The sequence below is a fragment of the Barbus barbus genome (assembly GCF_936440315.1).
Source record: "Barbus barbus genome assembly, chromosome: 34".
In the NCBI taxonomy this organism is placed as follows: domain Eukaryota; kingdom Metazoa; phylum Chordata; class Actinopteri; order Cypriniformes; family Cyprinidae; genus Barbus; species Barbus barbus.
The window spans coordinates 16,164,331-16,188,753 of NC_136762.1; the positions used below are offsets into that span (position 1 = coordinate 16,164,331).

General features: G+C 33.9%; 1 protein-coding gene across 1 annotated transcript; it reads right to left on the reverse strand.

The window, feature by feature from the left end:
- Positions 1-47: 47 nt before the first annotated feature.
- LOC306854222 (junctional adhesion molecule 3B-like) lies at positions 48-13,727 on the reverse strand. Its single transcript, XM_079392059.1, has 9 exons — positions 13,576-13,727; positions 6,087-6,155; positions 5,499-5,612; positions 5,253-5,405; positions 4,637-4,839; positions 3,312-3,411; positions 2,973-3,102; positions 2,805-2,856; positions 48-2,468 (listed from the first exon to the last, which is right to left on the reverse strand). The coding sequence occupies exons 1-9, from the start codon at positions 13,622-13,624 to the stop codon at positions 2,433-2,435; spliced, it is 906 nt and encodes a 301-aa protein (XP_079248185.1). The 5' UTR covers positions 13,625-13,727; the 3' UTR covers positions 48-2,432.
- Positions 13,728-24,423: the final 10,696 nt, after the last annotated feature.

Genomic DNA, 24,423 nt, shown 5'->3' on the forward strand with positions numbered 1-24,423 from the left:
TTCATAATAAAAGTCTCTGTGATTGGGAAACAATAATGATGTGATCATTTAATAGAATAATTCCTTTATTATTAAATAACAATGATAAAAGAAAACCGATTACATGACCACATTTACTCTACACATACATGGTCACTTCTTTTAACTGTACCTGAGAATATTATAATCGAAGCATAATATAATGGATTATTTATTGATAGTACAATAGTGTAGTGGCATAAAGAATTAAACATCTTGGTGGTAATGCTACTCAGATTTAATCTCTAATAATGTGTTTTGATTTCACATCACACAAACCACACATTAAAGATCATACAAAAATAATTGGACAACTGTTTAACATATGACAAATTTCCTTATACACTGCAAAAACAATTCTATATCAATATTTTTCTCTTGTTTTACAGTAAAATATATCTTAACATCCATAAAACAAGACTCATTTACATCTTTGTGTAAGACTTCTTGAATTCTGTTTATTACACTATTATGCAAACACATATTTTATGCATAAACATCACTAAATTGTGTTAGGTTTATGCTTAAAACAAGAAAAAACATTTTGTCAAGAAAACAAATATTGATTAAGAAAATCATTATTTTTGCAGTGCAACTTTAAATATTAAGGATATACATTCAACATTTAACCATATCTGGAATGTCAGGTATTTCATATAGTATTTGTTATAGTATAAAATCAAATACAGAACTGTTTGGACATATTGTGGCTGAGCACTCTTAAAAATAAAAGTTCCAGAAGGAGGTTTTTGTAGTGATGCCAGTGAGAAACTATTTTGGGCCCCAAAGAACTTTCTTAAAATAACTTTTTTTTTCTTAGTGTAAAAAGAACCGTTTGTGGAATGGATGTTAAAGTTTCTTCATGGAACCACATCTAAATAAAGAACCTTTATTTTTAAGAGTGTGAGTTCATTATTGACTGCTTAACTACACCTAATTTAGCTTCTCTTTGTCCATTGACTGGCAGTCAGTAGTGTATGTAAAAATCGTATAACACTGAGCCTTAAACAAAAAGGTACAATAAAATGTTTTGCCATCAAACACTTTGAATTATTCGATAAGAGATACTGTTTTTACATTTGTTTACAAATTGGAATATACTGCATCTGGCCCCAAACTGACCATTTTACTTATGCATATCTATTAGATTTGCCTATTCATTAAATTAGACCATTTTATTAAGATCGAACCCAGTTTCTCTTTTTCATTTGTTTTTCTATAAACAGTCTGCCAAACTGTTTTTAGACAGTGGGACATGCCATGAGGAAGACTAATGTATATTGTCATAGTGTGTCAGGTTACTTATAAGCAGTGTGTGTGGGGGGGAGATCAAGCTAAATCAAAGTAAATTTGATGGTCCAATTATATATATAGCTATATGTTTTAAAAACAAAATGAACGGATAGACAATGTCGATTGCTTCCACATAATCAGTTTTATTCTTGTGACACGGCCCACAGTCTAACTACTACTCTAGAGTGAACTACAACCTAGATATTATTATAAATAGATTAAAACAATAACACTCAAAAAACCTGGACAATATGTCCAAAACGTATAAAACAATTATAAAGCATTGAAGGTCACTTAAACACAGAAATGGCACTCTGAAAAACCCACAAGTGCGTAATCTGTATCTAGAGGAATATTTCAAAAATGAAACTAAGTAAATGAATTATCCTGCACAACCAAGTCTACTGACTTTACGGAGATGTTTGATTAAATCTCAAACTAAAATGCTACAAATGTATAGCTCATCAACTCAAAAACTACTACTGAAACACTAACACATAAAATCCTCTTCTCAAAAGTGACCCAGGTAAAACAGTCTTGGCATGGCATTGTACACATTTACACTGACAGGATTCTTCACATAGTCACACACTATATTTCCAGTGGGAAATATAATATTTACCTTGAAGACATGTAAATTCTTGCACTGGTATTATGTGTTGACTACTTTTTGAGCAAAAATACAGCAGCACCTGGATGCAATTTCAACCTTGCTACAATTTGAAGTATAACTGGCATTCAGAAATTCACAATTATTTGGAAAAACCTCAACTTTTATGTTACTTCTTAAGTTTAGTCCTTTTTGATTTGCTGAAACGCTGATTTTTTACTGGACAAGATGCATGTAATAGCTATAAATATTAGTGTTGTTCAACTGACCGTCATTTTTAGATATAAACTGTGGAGTATTAAGTAAACCTGTGTTTGATTCCTGCCTGTTTAAATCAAAATAAGGGGAGTAAAAATTCCCTGTTTAACACAGTAGTTTTCGTTTTTGTAATAACTTTGGCAAGCCATAAAGCTCAAGTCGCACCTCTGCGTAAAATCCACAATTTGACAGTTCAAAAGTCAGCTCACAAGGCCTTCACACGGCTTAAGCGCTTGTCTCCTCTTCTTTGATTTTAAATGACAAAGGAGGACTTGTGGCGGAAATGTCCCTGTTGAAAAACAGAGAGCAGGCAAATAATATGTAGTTAAAATGTGGCACTACAGAAACAAAACATAATCCAGCCGAATATTTTTTAGAGAGATTATTTTGAGGATTGCACTAATACCACTTTGAGCTTTGCTAGCATTAATAAAAAGAAAATATCTGCAGTCAGAGAAATGCTGCGGTGTAATCTGAGAACATAAACACTAACAAATCTTGGATGAGATTTCATCCATCCTTGTAAGAACATTTAAAAGTGTTGACTACAGCCTCTAAATGTGCGCTAATGCATGAAAATGATATCTGTGGTGCTTTATCACGTCACAAATCCACACAGCCTTACCTCATCTGGACTGGCGTAGTCCATCCTGTTGTCATGTTGGGGTACTTTGTAACTGTGTGAAACAGAGCATTGAAATCTTACCAAAAGTGCATTCAATTTAAGATCAAATCAGATCAGCCCTTATGGTAATGCTGTAAGGTTCATTTTGTGGTTATGGTTTTTACTCACTTGGTTTCCCTGTGGTCTTTGCAGGAACAGTAGCCACTTTTCTGAATCTGACAGATCCCCACAATGACAAATATAAATGCCGCCACTCCACCTAACACCTTCAGGAATATTCCCACAATGTCCAGATCATCTAGAGAGAAATTACATACAAATGAAAAAATAACACCAAAAAATATAAAAAAAGTCATTATTTACTCACTCTTTGTGAATTATTATAATTTTGTTATAGAACAATAACTGCATTTGGAACATGAGGGTGAACAAATCATTTCTATATTAAAAGCTGAATCATTATTTCAAAGTGCAGCTACTAAGCAGCATATTTAAGGGTACACTTACACACTTCCATGATCTGAGGACTGCATTTTGACCATCCTGCCTCATTTCTGGCCTGGCAATAGTATTCACCTGCATCCTCTTTCTTCACCGACCGGAATTTCTGTAGATCAAATGTAAATCATACACTTAGCAAAAGCCCATTTAATGTTAAAACTGGTCAAATACAACATAATTCAAATAAATTTTAAAAATCCAATGCATTTGCCACAAAAAAACAAAAACAAAACAAAGATATATAACTCCATCTAAACCTCTAATTTTTATTAAACAACAAAAATATATACACCTTAATCTAAACCTCTCATTTTTATTTAAAGGGGTAGTTCACCCAAAAATGAAAATTCTGTCATTAATTACTCACCCTCATGTCGTTCCACACCCGTAAGACTTTTGTTCATCTTCGGAACACAAATAAAGATATTTTTGATGAAATCTGAGAGCTCTCTGACCCTCCATAGACAGCAAGGATACTATCACGATCAAGGCACAGAAACGTAGCAAGGACATCGGTAAAGTAGTACATGACCATGTGACATCAGGCGTTCAACCATAATTTTACGAAGCTACGAGAATACTTTTTGTGCGCAAAGAAAACAATAAGAACATAATTTATTCAGCAATTCTTCTCCCTGAATTACCATCTTCCGCCATTTTGGAGAGTACCCCAGAACGTAATCAAGGTAATCAGCGTTGTTTATGTAAACAACTGAACGTAAACAATTATGTTCTTATTGTTTTCTTTGTGCACAAAAAGTATTCTTGTAGCTTCGTAAAATAATGTTTGAACCCCTGATGTCACATGGTCATGTACTACTTTACCGATGTCCTTGCTACGTTTCTGTGCCTTGATCGTGATAGTATCCTTGCTGTCTATGGAGGGTCAGAGAGCTCTCAGATTCCATCAAAAATATCTTTATTTGTGTTCCGAAGATGAACGAAGGTCTTACGGGTGTGGAACGACATGAGGGTGAGTAATTAATGATAGAATTTTAATTTTTTGGTGAACTAACCCTTTAAAATAACTTAAGTGTATTTTTTACTTATTGTTTCTTATTCTTATTATTTTATTTAAAGCCTAAGTTTGCCATTTTTCAACATTAAAATATTTTCTCCATTCCAGTTTGGTTCTTTAAATAAATGTAAAATTTATGTAATTCATTCACAGGCTGCTTATTTTTAAAAGTGTAAACACAGCAAAACGAATCATTATTTTTGCAATTCCTTGCAAAACAATGGTGGCGCAGAATGTAATCCAAGCCTCTGAAATTTAAATAAAGTAATAAACGTAAGTTGTTTTTACTAGCATGTCAGCACAAAACACTTACCAGAGAACCAGTCTCAGTGTTCATGGTGTATGAAGAATTGTAGAACTTGCTGCTGGTTTTTGGGTCTTCTGGCAGCTCCTCATTGTTTTTGAACCACTGATACTGTGACTGTGGAAAGCCTTCATTCTCAATACAGCGCAATTCAGTGCTTGAACCCACTGTAACCGCCTCTGGCACACTACACCTGGGCATCACCGGCTTCACTGCAACACATCCACAACAAAACAGCAGCTTTTTTCAATGTTTCACTATGTATTTAGAAAAATAACCAGGGTGAATTTTCATTTCAGACCAACTTTAAATAAAGTTTAAGAGAACTGCAAACGGAAAACATCTAATACTGCACGGCTTTAAATTGCTTCTCAGATTTATGTCACAAACAGTAAAATCGCAATTATAATCGGGAGACATTTTTGTGCATCCAGAGGAATCACGTTGATCAGCTCAACTTATTCATCCTGCCCTCAAGCCCAATGAAACATTTTTGTCTGGACAGTCCAATCAGTTCTATTCTCATGGGGCATTTCAGTGCAACATTACTGAGAGATATAACCATGGATTAAAACTCGCAGAATGTTCCAATGGCTAAACCAGAAAGGAATTCTTCCAACTGTACCTCTTACAGCGAGACTGATTAGTATTTCATCAAAGGGCTTCTGGTCGTCGATGGCCGCCACCTCACAGCGATACTGAGCTGTGTCCGATCTGCTGGTGTTCAGGATCAGAAGGTTTGCAGGCTCTCTCAGCAAAGCCCTGTGCTCCAAGTCACCTGAGAACATAAAGCAGCTCAGTTCAGTTGAATTTAGCTTAAAAACTGTCAACAAGTAAACAGCATTATTTTCTGAGAGAAAGAATTTGTTACCTGAAATTTTATTTTGGAAATAGACATAGCTGGGCACACCATTTTTAATTTTCTTCCATTCAATTCTGGGATTGTTTGTAGAAATGGACTCTATCAAGCAGGTCAACTCAATCGCTTTAAAGAAACATAAAATAGCCTATCAATTTATGCACACATTAATGAAGTAATCTTCAGTGTTGGTAGTGTGGGAAGTGTTGGGAAGGTTACTATACTATATACTATATACTACATAAATTCACTATATACTGTAAATTCAAACATGAGAACCAATCAATAGCATCAGAATAGCATCGCTGTACTAGTCTTTAAATGGCAGGAGGCATCATGCACATTATAATGCAAAGCAAGAAATTAATATTATTTAACATATCCTAGCTCTTTACAGAAAGCATTCAGATGCAACCCCCTTTGTAATCATTAACACTTTCATAAGTAACTGTAATTTAATTAGCCCTACACATTTTTCTCAGTAACTGTAACGGATTACAATTACATTTATTTTATAATTAAATTACACAACACTGTTACATGTAACTAGTTACTCCCCAAGACTGGTAATCTTACTAAACAGCTTCATATAAGACTTACACTCAAATTCATTCGTCCATACTGATTTTTCGGTTGTTCTGAGAATTACAGCAGAAGTTGTACTGTTGCCTACAACAGATGACAAAGAACAGATAACAGATCTGTCAAGAACAGTACAAAAATAAGACATTTTTATACCATTGTATACCAAAGTATTATTATATATAGGGCTGCCACTAACGACTATTTCATTTTGATTAATCTATCGAGTAATTTATTGATTAATCTAAATGATTAATTTCCCACAAAAGTCAACAATTTTACTTAAGAATATTTTATTAAACCAAATGAAATCCAAATTTCTATGAAATCCTTTTTAAAAGCAAAAGTAAAGTGCAACATCGAGTGGAAGAAGCAAGTGTAAGTGTAAGTGAACAGTAGCCTTTAAAAGTATTTAAAATACATATATAATAGCAATGAGGCAATAATAATTAGTTCATATAAAGTATCAAAAGCAAGAAATCATATGGTTTTTATTGAACAAAACTGTTAAAATACACGTATTATAAACAACAGAGCTAATGTAGATTACGCATTACAACAAAGGCCTGCAGGGGCGCCGACGGCCTGACGATTATTTTTACACATTACTGCGCAATCTAATCCTTCTTTAATATTGATCAAGCAGCATTTAATTCAAATGTCCACTTAATCTTTCATATTTGGCCATTTCTTTAGGATAGAAATGCTATAGCAACTGTAATTAAATGAATATGTGGACATCAAACCGTGTAAACTCAGAGTGAGGGTTTGAGCTTTTATTTTGAAATCACGATGCATTCTCCTGTGTTTGTGTAGATTTATAAATGATTTACCTCACAAATCTGATGAAATGGTGCATGTTGCGTTCCCAGATGAACGTTATAATAAGGCAGCGGCTATTTGCACTAAGTGAAAATAGCAGTATTTTTTAACAATATGCTATTTACTAAGTGCAAATAGCTATAGATTATATTTACACTATGTGAAATAGCAAGATTTTCTGTTATTTTTACTACTTATTGTAAATAGTGCCAATTATCTGCATAAAACAGTATTCAATAATAACGTATTGAGTGTAAATTATAGTTTTAATTAAAATTAGGCTATTAAATGGATGCCACCTTATTGGGACAATAAAGCCCTCCCTACACCTACCCTATACTTTATTTTCAACTTTTTGTAAAATAATATAAAAATATAATATAAAAATAAATGCCTTTCCGGTGCGATATGAGATATGAAAAGGGAGAAAAAAAAGTTTGGCAAAGGGTGGATTCGAACTCGGGTCGATCGCATCAAAAAGCAGTTCTTTACCATGTACGCCACTGGAACCAATGCTTGACTATCCCAATCACACGTTGGTGGGCGGAGTTACTGTAAATAGCCTTTGCCAACAAGGCGGGCTATTTGAACTTAGTGTAAATCAGGGGTAGGCAACGTCGGTCCTGGAGTGCCGCTGTCCTGTAGAGTTTAGCTGCAACCCTAATCAAACACACCTGAACAAGCTAATCAAGGTCTTCAGAATTACTAGGGCTACAGGCAGGTGGTTTTTTTTTTCAGGGTTGGAACTAAACTCTGCAGGACGTCGGCACTCCAGGACCGACATTGCCTTCCGCTGGTGTAAATAGACACTCCGTTATAATAAACCCAAACTCACAACAACATGCAGAGATGGAGTTTGAGATGCTCCACAGTTTCTGTGGAACTACTGTGAACGGAGCCGCTGTGAGACGCATGTACTTAACCTACAGAAGTATGGAAATAATTAAAGTGCATATACTGTATTAGAACAGCATCGCATATAATTATTTAATTAAATCGTAGCATTTGTGAATTGACAATTATGCTTAATTATGATTTTTAAATGGGTTTAATATATCATGCAGCCTTGGAAAACAGTCTAATAATGTGTTTTATGGATTCTCGTCCGTGAAATGCGTCACTTCCGGTATTTGGCCAGTTAGTCGACGCAAGCAAAATGAAGTCGACGATTTTTAAAAATCGAATAATCGACTAAAATCGACGAATCGCGACAGCCCTAATTATATATAATATGTAAAAAAAAAAAAAAAAGAAAAAGTAAACAATTTAATAGACATTACTCCCTTAACATTCTCATTCTGCGTTGCCCCTTCACTCATTTATTATAATTTATTAAATTAACATCTTAAATATTTGTTGTACTAGTTTAAATTTATTCTGATTTATGAGAATATAATGAGAATCATTGTTGCGAATTAATATCGGATATGACCCAGTCCTAAACATGTTTTTGTGAGACTTATTTATACTTTCATGTTTTTTTTTAAATGAAGCTTCTACCTTATTTCATACCTACTTCTCTGATTTCCCCCCCCTCTGTTTTAATGTCTAAGAAGAAAAATCTTATGAATTTCAGTAATAGGTGACTCAGTTTCTCAGTTTCATTTTTTTTTTAGCTTTTTATGATGTTTATGGAAAGCATAATGGAAGAATAAGCTTTGTAAATATCTTGGGGAAACTCTACCCAGACCTGAACAGATTTCTGTTCAAAATTCATGGACATATTTAGAAGAGCTTGTGTGTTTTTTCAGTGTTAGTCTGTCTGCACCAACTCAAAAAGGCCAGACAGTGTGACATAAAGAAAAGGCAAATATGAAACAAATTATTTGGCAAAGCCTGACAGTCCCGATAGACTTCGTTCATATGAGAAAATCATTTGGGGTTTAGGGCATTTGCTATTTCCAGATGCATTTTCTACTTTCACATAATCTCATGAAATCCACAGAGTGTATTTACAGTGAACCATATGTGATAATCTGTGGCTTTAGCATTAAAAATCTTACCATATGGACTTGAGACAGACTTCAGTTATCACAAGCCAAACATATGTGGCGTTTTATCATCACCTTGACTGTCAGCTCAAGGAATAGCTACACATGGGACAGTTCTGACAAAACTGATGAACTGAATACTGCTGCATTTAACCATTGTAAAGAGGCACTTTATGGGAGACTAGAGCAAAGAGTCATATTGCCACAGCTGGAGGACTTCAAGGTTTCCGGTGACGTTTCCAAGGCTGACTTTCCCATCGCATGCATCATGGTCTATTTTTACATCTGCTGTTGACATTTCCCGATTAGACAAGCTGCATTATCCACCGCTGGGAAGCATGCGGTCACAGTGTGGAAGCGACAATGTTAGAAAGGTCCCTGTTTACATCAAACAAAAGAATGATGCTTAAAAATAAGATTCATTTTTCAGCAAACAACTTTTAAGATTAAGAAAAGCTAATGTCATGTTTCAAAAGTACGTGTGTAAATCAAATCTCTGCATTGGAGGGTAATATGTTTTTATTGTATTTTATTTATTTAGTTTTTTTTACTGTAGTCATTATTTTTCTTCATGTGTGTGTACATATGTATATATATATATATACAAACACACACACACACACATATATACAGTATATATATATATACAGTATATATATACAGTATATATATATATATATATATACATATATATATATATATATATATATATATATACATACATATATATATATACACATATACATATATATATATATACACATATATATACACACATATACATATACACATATACATATACATATATATATATATATATATATATATATATATATCCGCTCAAAACTTTGGGATCAGTAACATTTTGAATGTTTTTTAAAGAAGTTTCTTCTGCTCATCAAGGCTGCATTTATTTGATCAAAAATACAGATTTTTTTTTTTTTTGCAAAATATTATTGCAATTTAAAATAACAGTTTTCTATTTTAATATACTTTCAAATATAATTGATTTCTGTGATCAAAGCTGAATTTTCAGCATCATTATTCCAGTCTTCAGTGTCACATGATCCTTCAGAAAGCATTCTAATATGCCGGGGCACGTTCAATCTCTAACCGGTACGCAACGTTTTGCTACGGTTTCCGGGTTGAACGACATGTTTCCTGGAAACGGTGTGCAACGAGGTTTGGTGGGTGTGTCAAAAATATCAGCCCAATCAGCAGCAACATGTACAGTATATAAACCATGCGGTATTAAAGAGACAGCTTGCCTCACACAATGGGTCCAAATAAAGTTGTTTACAAATGTGTCTGCTGCAGCTCGCAACAATTGAAGATATTAGAAGACATGTTTGTCGTGAGAGTTTTATAGTAACAATATAGCATATCAACATGATGATCTAGTTGTTTATATTTTTAGCTTATTTAGTTTATTTAAATACCACATTTGTAAGTAAATGTAATTAACATCAAAATAAATTCACAAGAGCAAGTATATTGTTTGCACATGTTTATTTACATTAAAGGCAAAATAACTGAAATAATAAGAGCACAAATATAGATCTGGAACTTCTTTAAGTCTGTCTAAATATCATTGCAAAGTGTTCTGCTCCATATCCTTTCCTTAGGAAGGTGTGCTAGACACTGATTAATGTAACATAAAAATACTATACATATTTATATTTATATATTTTGCTATTGTATAGTGGAGTGACACTTTCATAAACTTTTCTGTGCTCCTCTGTTTATATAATGGTAAGTTTTACAATATCATAGCACAACAACAGTGATCAGTAATAACGATAAGCCTAATACTCACAATAAAAAATAATAAGGTCATTTAGATCATAACACGTACTGTCTCGGAGGTAAGAAGTGGATTATGCTTCACCTGAAATGTTTGTCTTTTCATCCTGAAATGCGAGGCAAATGTTGGATCACAATAATTAGGAACCACAGTTTCCACAAATCCCTTCACTCGATTGGGATGTTATCTTTTATTCTGCAAGAGCAGTGACTGTAACATTGAGCGTATTTTGCAGTATTAAACATTTATTTATACCGATTTCATCAGGCTCCGAAAATTCTTCAAAAAGAACACAAAGAATTGCCTTCTCAGCTGCCATAGTTGCAACTCTTGCGTCATCAGAACAGGGCGTTCAATGCACCACCGCTTCCGTTTAAAAAAACGTTTTGCACCGTTTTGTCGTGGCTGAACCTACAGTCTATGGGTTGAACGCAGCCCCGATTTATAATCAATGTTGGAAACCGTTGTGCTGCTTCATATGTTTTTTTGGGACCTGTGATTTTTTTTTTTTTAGGATTCTCTGATTAATAAAAAGTTAAAAAGAACAGCATTTATTTAAAAAAATAATTTTGTGTTACAATATACAATGCTATTCAAAAGTTTGGGGACAGTAATTTTTGTATATATATATATATATATATGTATATATATATATATATATATATATATATATATATATATATATATATATATATATATTTTTTTTTTTTTTTTAAAGAAATTAATACTTTTATTCAGGAGGGATGTGTTAAATGAATAAAAAGTCATAGTAAAGACTTATATTGTTAGAAAAGATGTCTAAATGTTGCTTTTTTTTTTTACTTTGTATTCATCAAAGGATCAAAAAAAATATCACATGTTCCAAAAAGCATAATGAAGCAGCACAACAGTTTCAACACTCATAATAAATCAGCATATTAGAATGATTTCTGAAGGATCATGTGACACTGGAGTAATGATGCTGAAAATTCAGCGCTGCATCACAGAAATAAATTCTATTTTAAAGTATGTTAAAATAATAAACCAAATATTAGAAATTGCAACAAGATTTCACAATATTACTGTTTTTTTCGATCGAATAAATACAGCCTTGATGAGCAGAAGAGACTCCCTTAAAAACATTAAAAATCTTACTGATCCCAATCTTTTGAGCTGCAGTGTATATATATATATGTGTGTATGTATGTGAAGAATATATATGCATTTGTAAGAGTTTAAAAAACATTATTGTAATTATAATCCTAATAACACATTTCTGCATTTCCACTCTAAACAACATAACAAAAGCTCCCTTTTAATATTTGTATTAATTTATGTTAATTATGATTCCGGTTTATGGTTGTTTTGATGGCACACTTGGTGGATAATTGCTTTACAAGACAATAGCTGATTGTTGTAGCATTTCAAATTACAAACAGACTAACTAAATGTGCTATTCCAGACTTTACAAAGAAGTGACCTAAAAAGTGACAGGAAAAGAAAGAGTGGGAAAAGGGGGAGGTTGTGGTGTGATCTTTGACTTGAGACATTCTTTATCGCATGATTGTTTACAAAAAATCTTCTCCACAGTTCTCACAGCACATTCTAATATACAAAGATCTCGTCACTGGACAAAGTGAAAATAGGCTGAAGTTGAGTCCATTTTTTATTCAGGACACTTTGACCAACAGCAACGGCTTTGAGAATGAATGAATGAAGCTACACCTCTTCACACATCACACAACTTGCACAGAGGCACATTGTGCTGAGACTGTAGAGTCCAATAACATGTGACCTGCAATACCTCAAAAACATGTCAGCTACAATGAAATAATTCAACAGCGATCTAAAATAGTTGATTTTCTTGTGAAAAAAGAAGTGAGCTTAAGTGTTTTGCATGTGCACTTACAGTGTACTTCAAATCTTAAAAGCATATTTCTTTCGAAAACTATATTAATAATGTAATATTGTTGAAATAAAAAGTGTACTTAAAAAGAGTACACTTTCAAGTCTGTTTCTTAACACACATAATTAAACTTTTAAAAAGTGAACTTTGTAATGTCAAATTAAAAGTTTTACGTTAAAGTACATTTTAAATGATGTTTTAAAATATAGTTATTTTTGTGTTGCTGACACTAAATATTAACATACTGTACTAAAGCACATAAAGTACTTGATATTCAATATATTTAAAATCTTCATCATTACAAATGTGTAATTACAACTATATTTAATGACATACGCATTTGAACTGAAATGGCATTCGATTTTTATCTTACCATAAATGCTTGCAAGTACACCTGGCAGCACACAGTATATTTCAAAATCAATAGAAATAATTATGAAATTGCATATGACAAAAACATTCTAATTAAATAATTATATTTAAAACTACAATAAATTTTTAATTAACTGTAAATGACATGCAATTAATTATATTCAGTTAGTAATTTTTTCCTCTTTTTAAGGGTAATCTGATTAAAAACTACTCTCAATTACGATATTAATACACAGACATCACACAAGCATGACAAGCATGCTGAGGAATACAAACTAGAGCTACCCCTAGTGAAGTACCTACTTAAGCAGCATCTTTGAATATAGGGTGTTTATATTAGAACGCGCCCGAAAATGCTGTCAAAGCTGGGAGCTCACTGGGTTTTGAGACACGGTCGTTGTATTCCACCGCAGGGCGATATAAACCAATTACTCCAAACAGTGAGTAACATTCCCATCTTACTAGAAACAGCGAACTGTGTTTACACTAAAATTGTTTGTGGCGTTAAATGGCTAACGGTAGTAAAGCGCTAGCAGCAGGGGTCAGCGCGAGAATGCCATCACACGGATCTACGACCGCCTGTTCAACAAGACCCACTCACTCATCCACAGCAAATAAAGAAATCTTACTCACACAGCCATGAAAAGAGCACCAAGGAAAGCGTTTGACGCCTGATCGCCATTTTGAAGAGATGTTTTACATACAAATTTAGCTTAGCTGTCCAGGCAACGGGGTGAACAAACTGGAGGATGCTGCCGCTGATCAGTTTCCATAGCTACAAGGACATCTGAGCGGAAGAGAGAGGAGGGGCTGAGACAGCGCTCGTGGACTTCCGGTTGATGATGAGCATTAATGGTAGATATATGGATTAAACTTCAAATGAAGGTATTAAAATAGTACTTACATCGAGAATTATGTCAATATGTGGTAAATAGCAGTAGGTGTAGACTATTTGCATTTAAAAGGGAGTAACTAAAGAACGAATGCATTTACATTAAAAATGATCAGTCAAATTAATGCCTCTAGCATAATTTTGACATTTCAACACCAGATGGCAGTGTTAGAGAGGGTAAAGATAATATCTGGGGCTTGTCCACGTATCATTACTTTATACTTTATATATATTTAAAGTATAAAGTCATGATACGTGTACAGGGAGGTTTCTTGAAGCATCTTGGAGACATTGCCACAGTTCTTCTGGATTTAGTCTGTCTCAGTTTGTTCTGTTTCTTCATGTCATTCCAGACAGACTGGATGATGGTCAGATCAGATCTCTGTGTGGAGCACTGGCTGTTGTCAGACTCCTTGTGCAAAAAAATCTCACTGGATTATTACAATTAATGGCAAAATGAATGTTTGGAAATGTAAACTGATATTTCCTACTGACACACTACAGCAAAAGATAGAAATAACTGACATAACCATTTTTAGCTGGTGAAAATACTAGTTTTCTAATAATTTTGATCACCACTAATAAATTTTTTTTTTGTGGCACACAGTTTTTATATCATGTTCATCTAAATATGTATTTTTTATTAGCGTAAGACTCTTCGCCTCTTATGATTAAAACAGTTTCTCTTACCAAAATAATCATATATCGTTGTGATAATTACTGTATTATGAGTAGATGAGAAGTGTGTGATATTTTAAGCAATTAAGACTGCAGTGACTGTGGTGACTCTCTGACACCCATAGGCGTAATGGTTAAAAACGTCACCTTCACCTTGTAATACCTATGTCATATCTGTGTCATTATCAGATTAGAAATTTTATGTCCTCATTTGTCACAAAAAAACACACACGCACACAAAATTGCATATAACATGGAGAGAACAGTCATATGAGTACAGGTCAAAGGTCACACTGAAGAATTAAAAATGTCTTATGTATTTGATGATATGTTAACAATGTATTTGTGTGTATTATTAGTGTATTTAAATGTACTAATTCCCTGGTCACTGCATTCGTTTTTTTTGTTTAATTTATTTATGTCATGTTATAATTTGAATGCATTATTCACTTCTTGGGCTCGAACCACACCATGCTCAACAAGGGAATTAGCTTGTTATGTTGTACAGTACTATTCACAGAAGCAAACTCAGAGAATCAATTATTAATTGAATTTTTAATTAGGACAATGAATCTTATTACTCTTCATTAGAGAGCAACATAGGATGTCCGTGCATTCACACAAGTTACAGGTTTAATTTAATCAGTTAGTATTTTATTCTTAAACAAACCCTTTTTTTTGCATTTAGAAACACAGTCGTGCCACTGGAGCACAGCCGAAGAGACAGCCTGCAATCACACCCCCTCTTACCACTGTTACACTGTGTTTGCACACACTGCGACCAAACTGTCCAGCTCTATCAGCGCCTGCTGCGTCTGCTCAGAGTGTTTAAACACTTACACTTTAGTCCTCTAGAGAACAACGACACCTTCAGAGCTTCAATCATTCTTGGCCTGGTATATATTTATTTATATATGATGCATGTTAATACACATTCACATGCATGTTTGTGCGTGCAGTGAAATGCCTTCCAATGGCGCAAATGTATCTGAAGATCATTTCAACAGCTGCTTGATCTGCATCATCAGAACATATGTAAGCAGGAAACCATGGCAACCATCTCAGGTGCTCTGGCAAGCTGGAAACAAGGCCAAAGGAATGTGTTTCACAAGCCCGCATTAGTGTTAAATGGTGTTATACCTCACATCAAAGGCAAACACGTGGAGAAAAATGCTAAAGTAATTTTTTTTTACATATATAGAGCTGATAAGAGCTGTTTGCTATATCATTCAGCAAGAAAAGTCTAATTTATTTGTGAAGTGCATTATACAATACAAATCATTTCAAAGCAGCTTACGGAAAATCATAGCCTATATATATATATATATATATATATATATATATATATATATATATATATACTGTATTGAAGGAGTGGATCGCAGATCTTCACTTCACTTTTTTCACTTTATAATAACATTAATTATAATATTTCTTGAATAATTATTAATCAAAGTTACATTTATGTATCTTAGAGAATAAGTTGAATATGGCTTTAGTCTGCCTTTTTACTCTCTAAAAAGCTGCTCTTGTTGTGTGTGTGTGAGACCATGCCCGATAAGGTTTAGGGCTGAGGCAACCTTGAAGTAAGATAAGTGTTTCTCTGCGTATATGTGTTAGTATCTGTCTGTACAGGGAGAAGCTCAGACAGTCCTAGGACAAACGTTCCGCTGCCGATGTCCAGCATATCAGATACACGTCTCTGAAGAGATGTATTGCGTCGGACCTCTGATCACTTGTCACTAAAATAGTCATCAGAAGATATGCTTCAAGCTTGCGTCCATATGTGGAAATTGTCTAAGGTTATCTAGATTTTAGAACCAATCAGAATTTTGATGACTTATGCATCCAGGTCCATGGGTTTTAACTGTTATTCCCCAATGTAGCAATGATAAGTGATTTTAAATCTAGCTATATTGTGGCAAATTTCCCCCCCAATTTTAATATTGGTCAGTAATGATGTGTGTGTAAGATTTAAATGTTGAACGTTTTTGTTCTTAGCAAGAGTAAGTGATTCTCAAAAATTATTAATATGATCAATTGCAGGAGAAGTCCAATATCTGAATATATGTTTTGTATCTTTAAAATGTACTGACAGCCATAAAAAAACAGAAGGTGATTAAAAAAAAAAAATGCACATTAAGAATACAAATCAATTTCAAGCTGAGGTAACACCAAAATATAGTCTAGACGTGTAACACACAACACTAAAATAATGCAATAAACATGAATTTAACAAGATGTAATATTAAACTAATGTACATAACTGATAAGAAAAAACAAGACAAAAACATATTTTAATGAAAAAACATCATTTTAATGAGCTGTCATACAGGGAATTCTGGGGATGTGACTTTATGGTTTTTCACTGTAAATCATAATCACATGTTCTTTTTCACTTCCAAAAACTGCAAATTTAACATAATTTTACTGTAAAATGGCATGAAATGTTCCATTAGATTTAGTACAATTGTTCACAGCCTAGTAAGAGAGCTTACAGTAATTAACATGTTTTACTGTAGCATTTTTACTAATCAAAATCACAATTTGTTAAGGCTATTTCATTACCGTGCAGTCAGAATTCGTCATGTCATTAGTTTTGTGCATTTTTGCTACTTTGAAGCCCCCTACAGTTAAATTCAATGTTGTAAATAGCACAATAATGTTATATCGCAGTTGTTTCAATTATTTTTTTTTTATTTTTTTCATTGACACAACCTGCAGTTTCTGAATTTGTACATTCAACTTGACATTTAAGTTTTCACTGTCTCAACTAGCTTGACAGGTTTACAGGAGCTCTTAAAAACTTTGCTCAGATCCCGGGTTTTTTTAAAACAGTTCATGTTCAGAACTAACTGGAAAGATACAGTTTATATTATGAGTTAAAGTAGCCTCTTTTAATGATCTTTTTTTCCTTTGCATTTTCTTTAATATTTGAGCTTTACTGAAGACGCTTTTGCCAGCTAGTCACAACTAATAATTATCCACTGCTTTTGCTATACATTGCTGTGCTGACTTGCGAATATGGAGGAAAAAGAAGAAACTCTCCTTGCTATGCACAGCTATGCAAGGAGAACTCTAAACGCTGTATTGGATGCAGTTGTTGGCCAGGCTGAGTTCACGCTTTTACCCAATACACCTGAACCAAACCCTGCGAAAAACAGTCCTTTTGTGAGTGATGCCATGCTAATGAGATTCATGCAGAGAATGGAGGCCATGCACGAAGGAGTTGAAAAAACGGTACTTGAAAACTCAAACTCTATTAAACAGATAATCAGCTCCCTCGAATACCACGGTGAACAGGTGAAGCATTTGAATGATAAAACTGAGGAACTGGAAAAGAAACTCGTAAGATTGGTGAAAGACAACATCGAACTTCGTGATAAGTATATAATGATCTGGATGCGTACAAGAGAAGATGGGATCTTCGCGCCGCTGGTATTCTGGAGAAAGCAGGAGAGAACGTAAAGCAGATGATCATTGACCTCTTCAGCCAGGTCTCCCCGAGCATCGCTGTAGATCTGCTCGTTCTGCTGCGGAAAGATCCTCTCGTCGCATAATTGTCTTATTTTCGTCGCGGCCCCAGCGGGACAAAGTTTGGAGAGATGCCAAAACGTCCGTCCTTCTCAGGGAAAAGATGATCAAGATCTTCGAGGATCTTTCGCAGAAAGACAAGGATGTAAGATCTCTCCTGTGGCCGACAGTAGAGAAGGTGAGACTGGATGGAAAGAGAGCTGGCGTTCACGGTCCATTTGCTGTGATTGAGGGTCAAAGAGTGACCGCTAAAGACGTAGCCAGCACTTAACATGTTGGCAATGCTTATTCAACAAGCAACTGTTTCTTCTAAATGATTAGCTTGAATAAGTGTAAGAATTTCTTCTAAGTGATTAGCTTGATAAGTGTAAGAATTTTTTTTATACTTTTACTTATGAGTTGTTTTTTTACCTATTTATTTATTTTATAAAATTGTTTATATATATATATATATATATATATATATATATATATATATATATATATATATATATATACACTTGTATATTTTTTTTATTGTTAATTATTTACTTTGGGCTCTTAAATCTTTACTTGAAAACTGAAGTTTAAACGTAGTCTTCGTTATTCTCGGAATTTAAATATGAACACCTTATTCCCGGTTGAGCTGTTTTTGTGGTTGTTGCTCTTTTTGGAGGATAGCGATTGAACGAGTGTACTCTTTTGGTTCACTCAAACTTCTTTTCTTTTCTTGTTTCTTTATTGTTCGTGGTCCATGTCAGGATTGTGGACTGTTTTGTGTGTGTTTTGCTCCCCATGTGTTCTGTGACCCAGTTTCTCCCTCATGTTGATTGCTTAATTTGATCCCAGGTGTGTCTCCTTAGTTCCCTCGTTAAAAGCCCCAGTCCTTTCAGTCAGTGTTTTGTGGTCCTTGAATGTCTTCCCTGCCTGTACTCCTTGTAACCTTCTTGGCTATTAAAGATGTTAATTGTGAACTGTCTGTGTTTCCTCATCTCCACGTTTCGTGCTCCGTGTTCCCAGAGCAGCGTGACAGAAGGACCGACCCAAACAGATACCTCTATACCCTCCGTTTTGTTTTCTGTTTTACCCAGTGTTTTTATTCATTGTAGGATGAGACTTTAATGTGTCATTTAATAAATATTTGCACAGATATCCTCCAAAAAGGACAGCTTGATCTAGTCCTGTACTATTAGACCTAATAGACACGTTTGAATTGGTGGATATTTGGAGAGAGAGATTCCCTAACAATTTAGAGTTTACTTGGGCCAATAAAAGTGGTTCAAGACAATCTCGTACTGATTATTGAGAGCAGAGCTTCTTTGTGGAAACTTAACATTTCACTGTTAGAATTACCAGATGTAAAGGATAAAATTAAAGAATTAATTGCTAGCTATTGGAAAGCAGCCACAATTCAAAATTCTTTTGGTACCAATTGGGAGCTTTTTAAGTTTGAGACAGGTGTTTATTTAAGGAAAGTTGGAACACTTTTAGCCAAAAAAAGAAGGGTTCTTGAAGACAACCTAATCATGAAATTATCTCAGTCTAATCATTTTGATTGCATGTCTCTAGAGGAAAAATATTGCAGATTTGCAAATTAAATTGGATGAATTGTATTTATCAAAGGCTAGGGGTGCTTATATAAGATCCAGGAAAAAATGGCTCGAAGAGGGAGAACTCAATTCCGCATATTTTTTTAAGCTAGAAAAGCATAATTTTACCCTCTCAACAATTGAACAACTTTGTGTTGATGGCAAAATTGTTAAAGATCCAAAGTAAATAGCAAACTACAGTATTGTGAAAGTATTGAAAAAGAGGCTTTACCTCCTACATTGATGCAAGGTATCATAACTTTAATTCCTAAACCTAAGAAAGATCTTACCAATTTAGACAACTGGCGACCCATCACACTCCTTAACAATGACTATACAATTTTTGCCATAATATTTGCTCAAAGACTTTAAAATTGTTTGAATACTGTTATAGATGAGACTTATGAGGGACTGACATATAATGAATAATATTAGATTAGTTTTAGATTTATTGGATTATAGTGACTTGCTGGAACATAATAGTTTTATTCTTTTCCTGGATTTTTATAAAGCTTTTGATTCAGTTGAACATAAATTTATATTTTGGTTTTGGTGAATATTTTTGTAAGGCGGTAAGAACTCTATATTACAACTGTAGTAGCACAATTAAATTAAAATATGGTACTTCTCCTAGATTTTTCTTGTCACGTGGTATTAGGCAAGGGTGTCCATTATCCCCTTATTTATTTTTACTAGTTTCCCAGATATTCACTTCTTATATTTCTAATAGTGGTCTTCATGTTATCTCTATTGATGACAAACAGATACTCATCAGTCAGCTGGCTGATGATACCAGTCTTTTTTTGCAAGATGCTAATCAAGTTCCTTTAGCGTTAAAGTATATCCAGCAATTCTCCAAAGCATCAGGCCTGTTCTTGAACCTCTCAAAGTGTGAACTGATGTTGAGCAAAGAATGTCATTTGTCAGAAATTTGTAATATTCAAATCAAAGATCAGGTATCTTATTTAGGTGTTATTATAACAAAAATGAATTAGAAAGATGCTCCTTAAATTTTAATCCATTAATTGAGAGTACTCAGAAAAAACTGAATATGTGGCTCCAGCGTGATGATCTCTCATTGAAGGGAAGAATCTTACTAGCCAAAGCTGAAGGTTTGTCAAGGTTAACATGTGCTGCTCTCTCTTTGAATGTTGACACTGCCATTCTTAAAATTGATACAATGCTTCTCAACTTTGTTTGGAAGAATAAAACTCATTTTATTAGAAAACCTTATGAACACCATTGAGAAGGGGGGTTTAAACTTTCTTGATTTCACCACTTTAAACAACACCTATAAAATAAATTGGATAAAAAACTGTATCAATAAGCCCTGTATCAATCTATATGGCATCTGATCCCTAATGTTGTTTTTTCCAACCTGTGGTTTAAATTTCTTATTAATCTGTAACTATAACATCATTGTAACAAAGTTCGTAGGTCGGGAAGAAGGAAGCGGGAACCGGCAAACATTTAAAGATGTAATAACAAAAATAAACAAACACAAAAGTAAAGCGGCAGCCCCTCACGGACGACTGCCGCACATAAAACACAAAATAAAGTCCATGCCTGGTCCTCTCTCGTCTTCCACTGTCGTCCCTCCTCCTTTTATCCTTCCGGAGCTCATCCGTGGGACTCGAGACCGGTGAGTGGCGCAGGTGTCGCTCATTATCATTCACTCCACCGGCCTCGTTCCGCTCCCACGGCTCTCGGCCCCGCCCACTCACTACTACAATCATGAAAATCCCTGTCAAATTATCTCTTTTTCATAGGCAAATGTTATTAGCTTGGTCCCTCATTTTTAAACACAATTTTACACCTCACTCGTATCTAATCTGAAATAACCAGAATCTACTGTATAAACACAAAACTCTTTTTTTTTTTTAAATTGGTTTAAAAAAATTATTATTATAGTGTCTCAACTTTTCAATCAAAATGGTTCAATCTTTAATTACTATGAGTTTTTAGCTAAGCATGGAATTCCTGTTAGTCCAAAAGAGTTTGTAATTGTTGCTGATGCAGTGCCACATGGGGTTCTCATGCTTTTTAGAGGTCTGTCTTTTCCAGTCTCATGTCACTCAGTGGATCTTTGTAAAACATTTATTGGAAAAAAGTAAAAAAAAAAAAACAATAAGAAAATTTGAGTTATTTCTGTGCCTTATGTAATCTCTTATTGGAATGGTTTAGTAAGTGATATTCCCCGGAAGAAAGTTTGGTCATTACCTCACAAATATTTAATTACTAACAAAATGAGAGAGTTGATTCATAGAATTTACCTGGATAAGTGCTCTCTTAAAAGACTTAAGAATGATATTAATACCAACTGTTCTTTCTGTTTAGAAAACAATGAAACTTATTCTGGAATTGCTCTTACACAACATCATTTTGGTGTGACATTCTTGACTTTATCAAATGTTATGTGAATCCTAATTTTGAGTTTACTTATAGCAATGTCATTTTTGGCTTTCATGAATGTGAAAAAAAGGTGATACTTATTTCATAAACCTTATTTTCCTGTTAGCTAAATATCATATTCATAAATGTACATTTTCTAAATGCACACCTCTTTTTGTAAGATTCAAACTTGAATTGAAAATGTATTTTACATCTATTGAATTCTCTACGAACTTGAAAGCAATAAGAGCAGTGGCTTCCTCTGGACTGAAAAACTGAATGACCCTGGACTGTTGTGATTTGACGATGATTATTGTTGTTGTATTTTGTTTTTTTCATGCATTCAATAAAAAAAATAAAAAAAAGGTTCCAATGCCGCAATCTTTTGTCAATGAACGATTAATATAAAATAATATTTATACATTTTATTGCTATAATATAACAAATTAAGTACTTCTCCCCTGGATGAACTCGCAATAAGTGGATTCAGAGTAACGTTAGTAGATGTAAGGATTTCAACATCACTTCTGATACTTCAAGAAAGACGACAGCATGAGGTTCTACACCAGGTAAGATCTAAACCCATATACTTTACTCATATACTTTACTATATTATAGAGCACAGTGTAGGCCTATTGTGAATTTCTTTGTCGCTGTGGTTGCCTGTTTGTTTAAAAAGCTCTTCTGTGGGTCTGGGCAACACGTGTTAACGGGTTAACAGATGATTCACCCAAAAATAAAAATAAAGCTGTCATCATATACTCACCTTTATGTCGTTGTAAACCCATACGGCTTGCTTTCTTCACTGGCATACAGAAATGTTCAAAATAATGTTTGTGTCAGTCAGCTATTTAGATTTTTTTTTTTCCCCACAGAAGAAATTCATAATGGTTCAGAATGACATGAGGGAGAATAAGCTAAAATCCCAGCTAAAATCATTTTTTTTCATAAGAGTACTTGCATGTCAATTTTGAAGGTAACCTTCAGGTTCAGTAGGCAAACTACCTGGCATTGTTATTACATTGTGTGGTGTGTATTTTCTGAAAACATGTCTCATCCAATTTAGATTTGAGATGTAGAATCATTTAATGGCCTTTTGGAGAGTTATTGAACCTGCATCCCATAGCATAGTACGTGTGACCAGAGCAAGGACAGCTACAACGAGGAGTGAAGTTGGAGTAACAAGCAATGCAATGGTAAATATTGATATTATATTGTTTGTGACAGAGAAAGAATATGTTATATTTTTATTTTTTGATGTACACGTTAAATGTATGTATCATAATTATTTAAAATGTATTTTGACAGTGTCAGTCTCTGCAGCCCTTCAGTGAGTTCCTCCTCTTCATGGTGCATCTTTCAGTCGCTCTTCCACAGAGAGATCTGGCCTTACGCAAAATGCTTAGGATGGATTAATTTGGTTTTATTTGTACAGACTAGAATATAAAATGTAAATTAAATATAATGTAAATGCAAATATATATAACTTTAATACGGTTTCTTGCTCACTAGTGTAATCTAAACACGTAAATTTTAGAAACTTTTATACAGCATAATAGTCATGTAAAATACTAATAACTGTGGTATTGTATTTTTTATTTTACTTCTGCCACTTGGAGGACTGATAGGTCAGGAGCTCAGGGAGATCGCTGGTGACACCACCGTAAAGCGTTCTCCTGAGATGAAAGGAGCCATATTCAATATGATTGTATTTGTCTTTTTTCTGCTAGGGCTAATCATATAGGCATGTTATACATTATTAATATAGCAAGACATGAAAAGATGATGTAACAATATTAGACAGTCTACTCCTACCTTAACCACTGTCTTGCAAACAGGACCATCGTCCCACTGACAGGACCTGGCTTGACTCTCTAGGCATACCAATGGGGCATGTTAATATTATTAATCAAAGTTTATTAATTATGTCATTCATTAAATAATTTGAGAATTCTCTTACCACTTACCATTGTTCTAGGTTTGTGCCAGCTCTGCTCCATTTCAGTGCAGCTCTGTGCAGGAAGAACTGCGTTGATTCTCAGTTCTGAATAGTGTGCTGTCTGGTACAGTGCTGCAACAGTATGGATTAAAACAATCTGTGAAGATAATTACTCTGGGTTACATACTGAATTTATTTCAGGTACATTTTGAATTACTTTCAGTTGCATTTTAAATTGTAAATTAAACTATATTTTAAAAATTATGAAAAATTAATAGTCTATATAATGTTACAAACATGCCAATACACTGTAAAGAGTTCAGTAATATTTCAAAGGAGTTCAATTATATTTCATTAAATGTAAGCAATTCAAGCTTCAGGTTATAGATAATAAAAGCTGAAAATATAACAATAACTGCCAGAAACGGTCAGACTTAAGGTTTATTAAGATACATGGCAATCTAAAAATGGGAACAGTA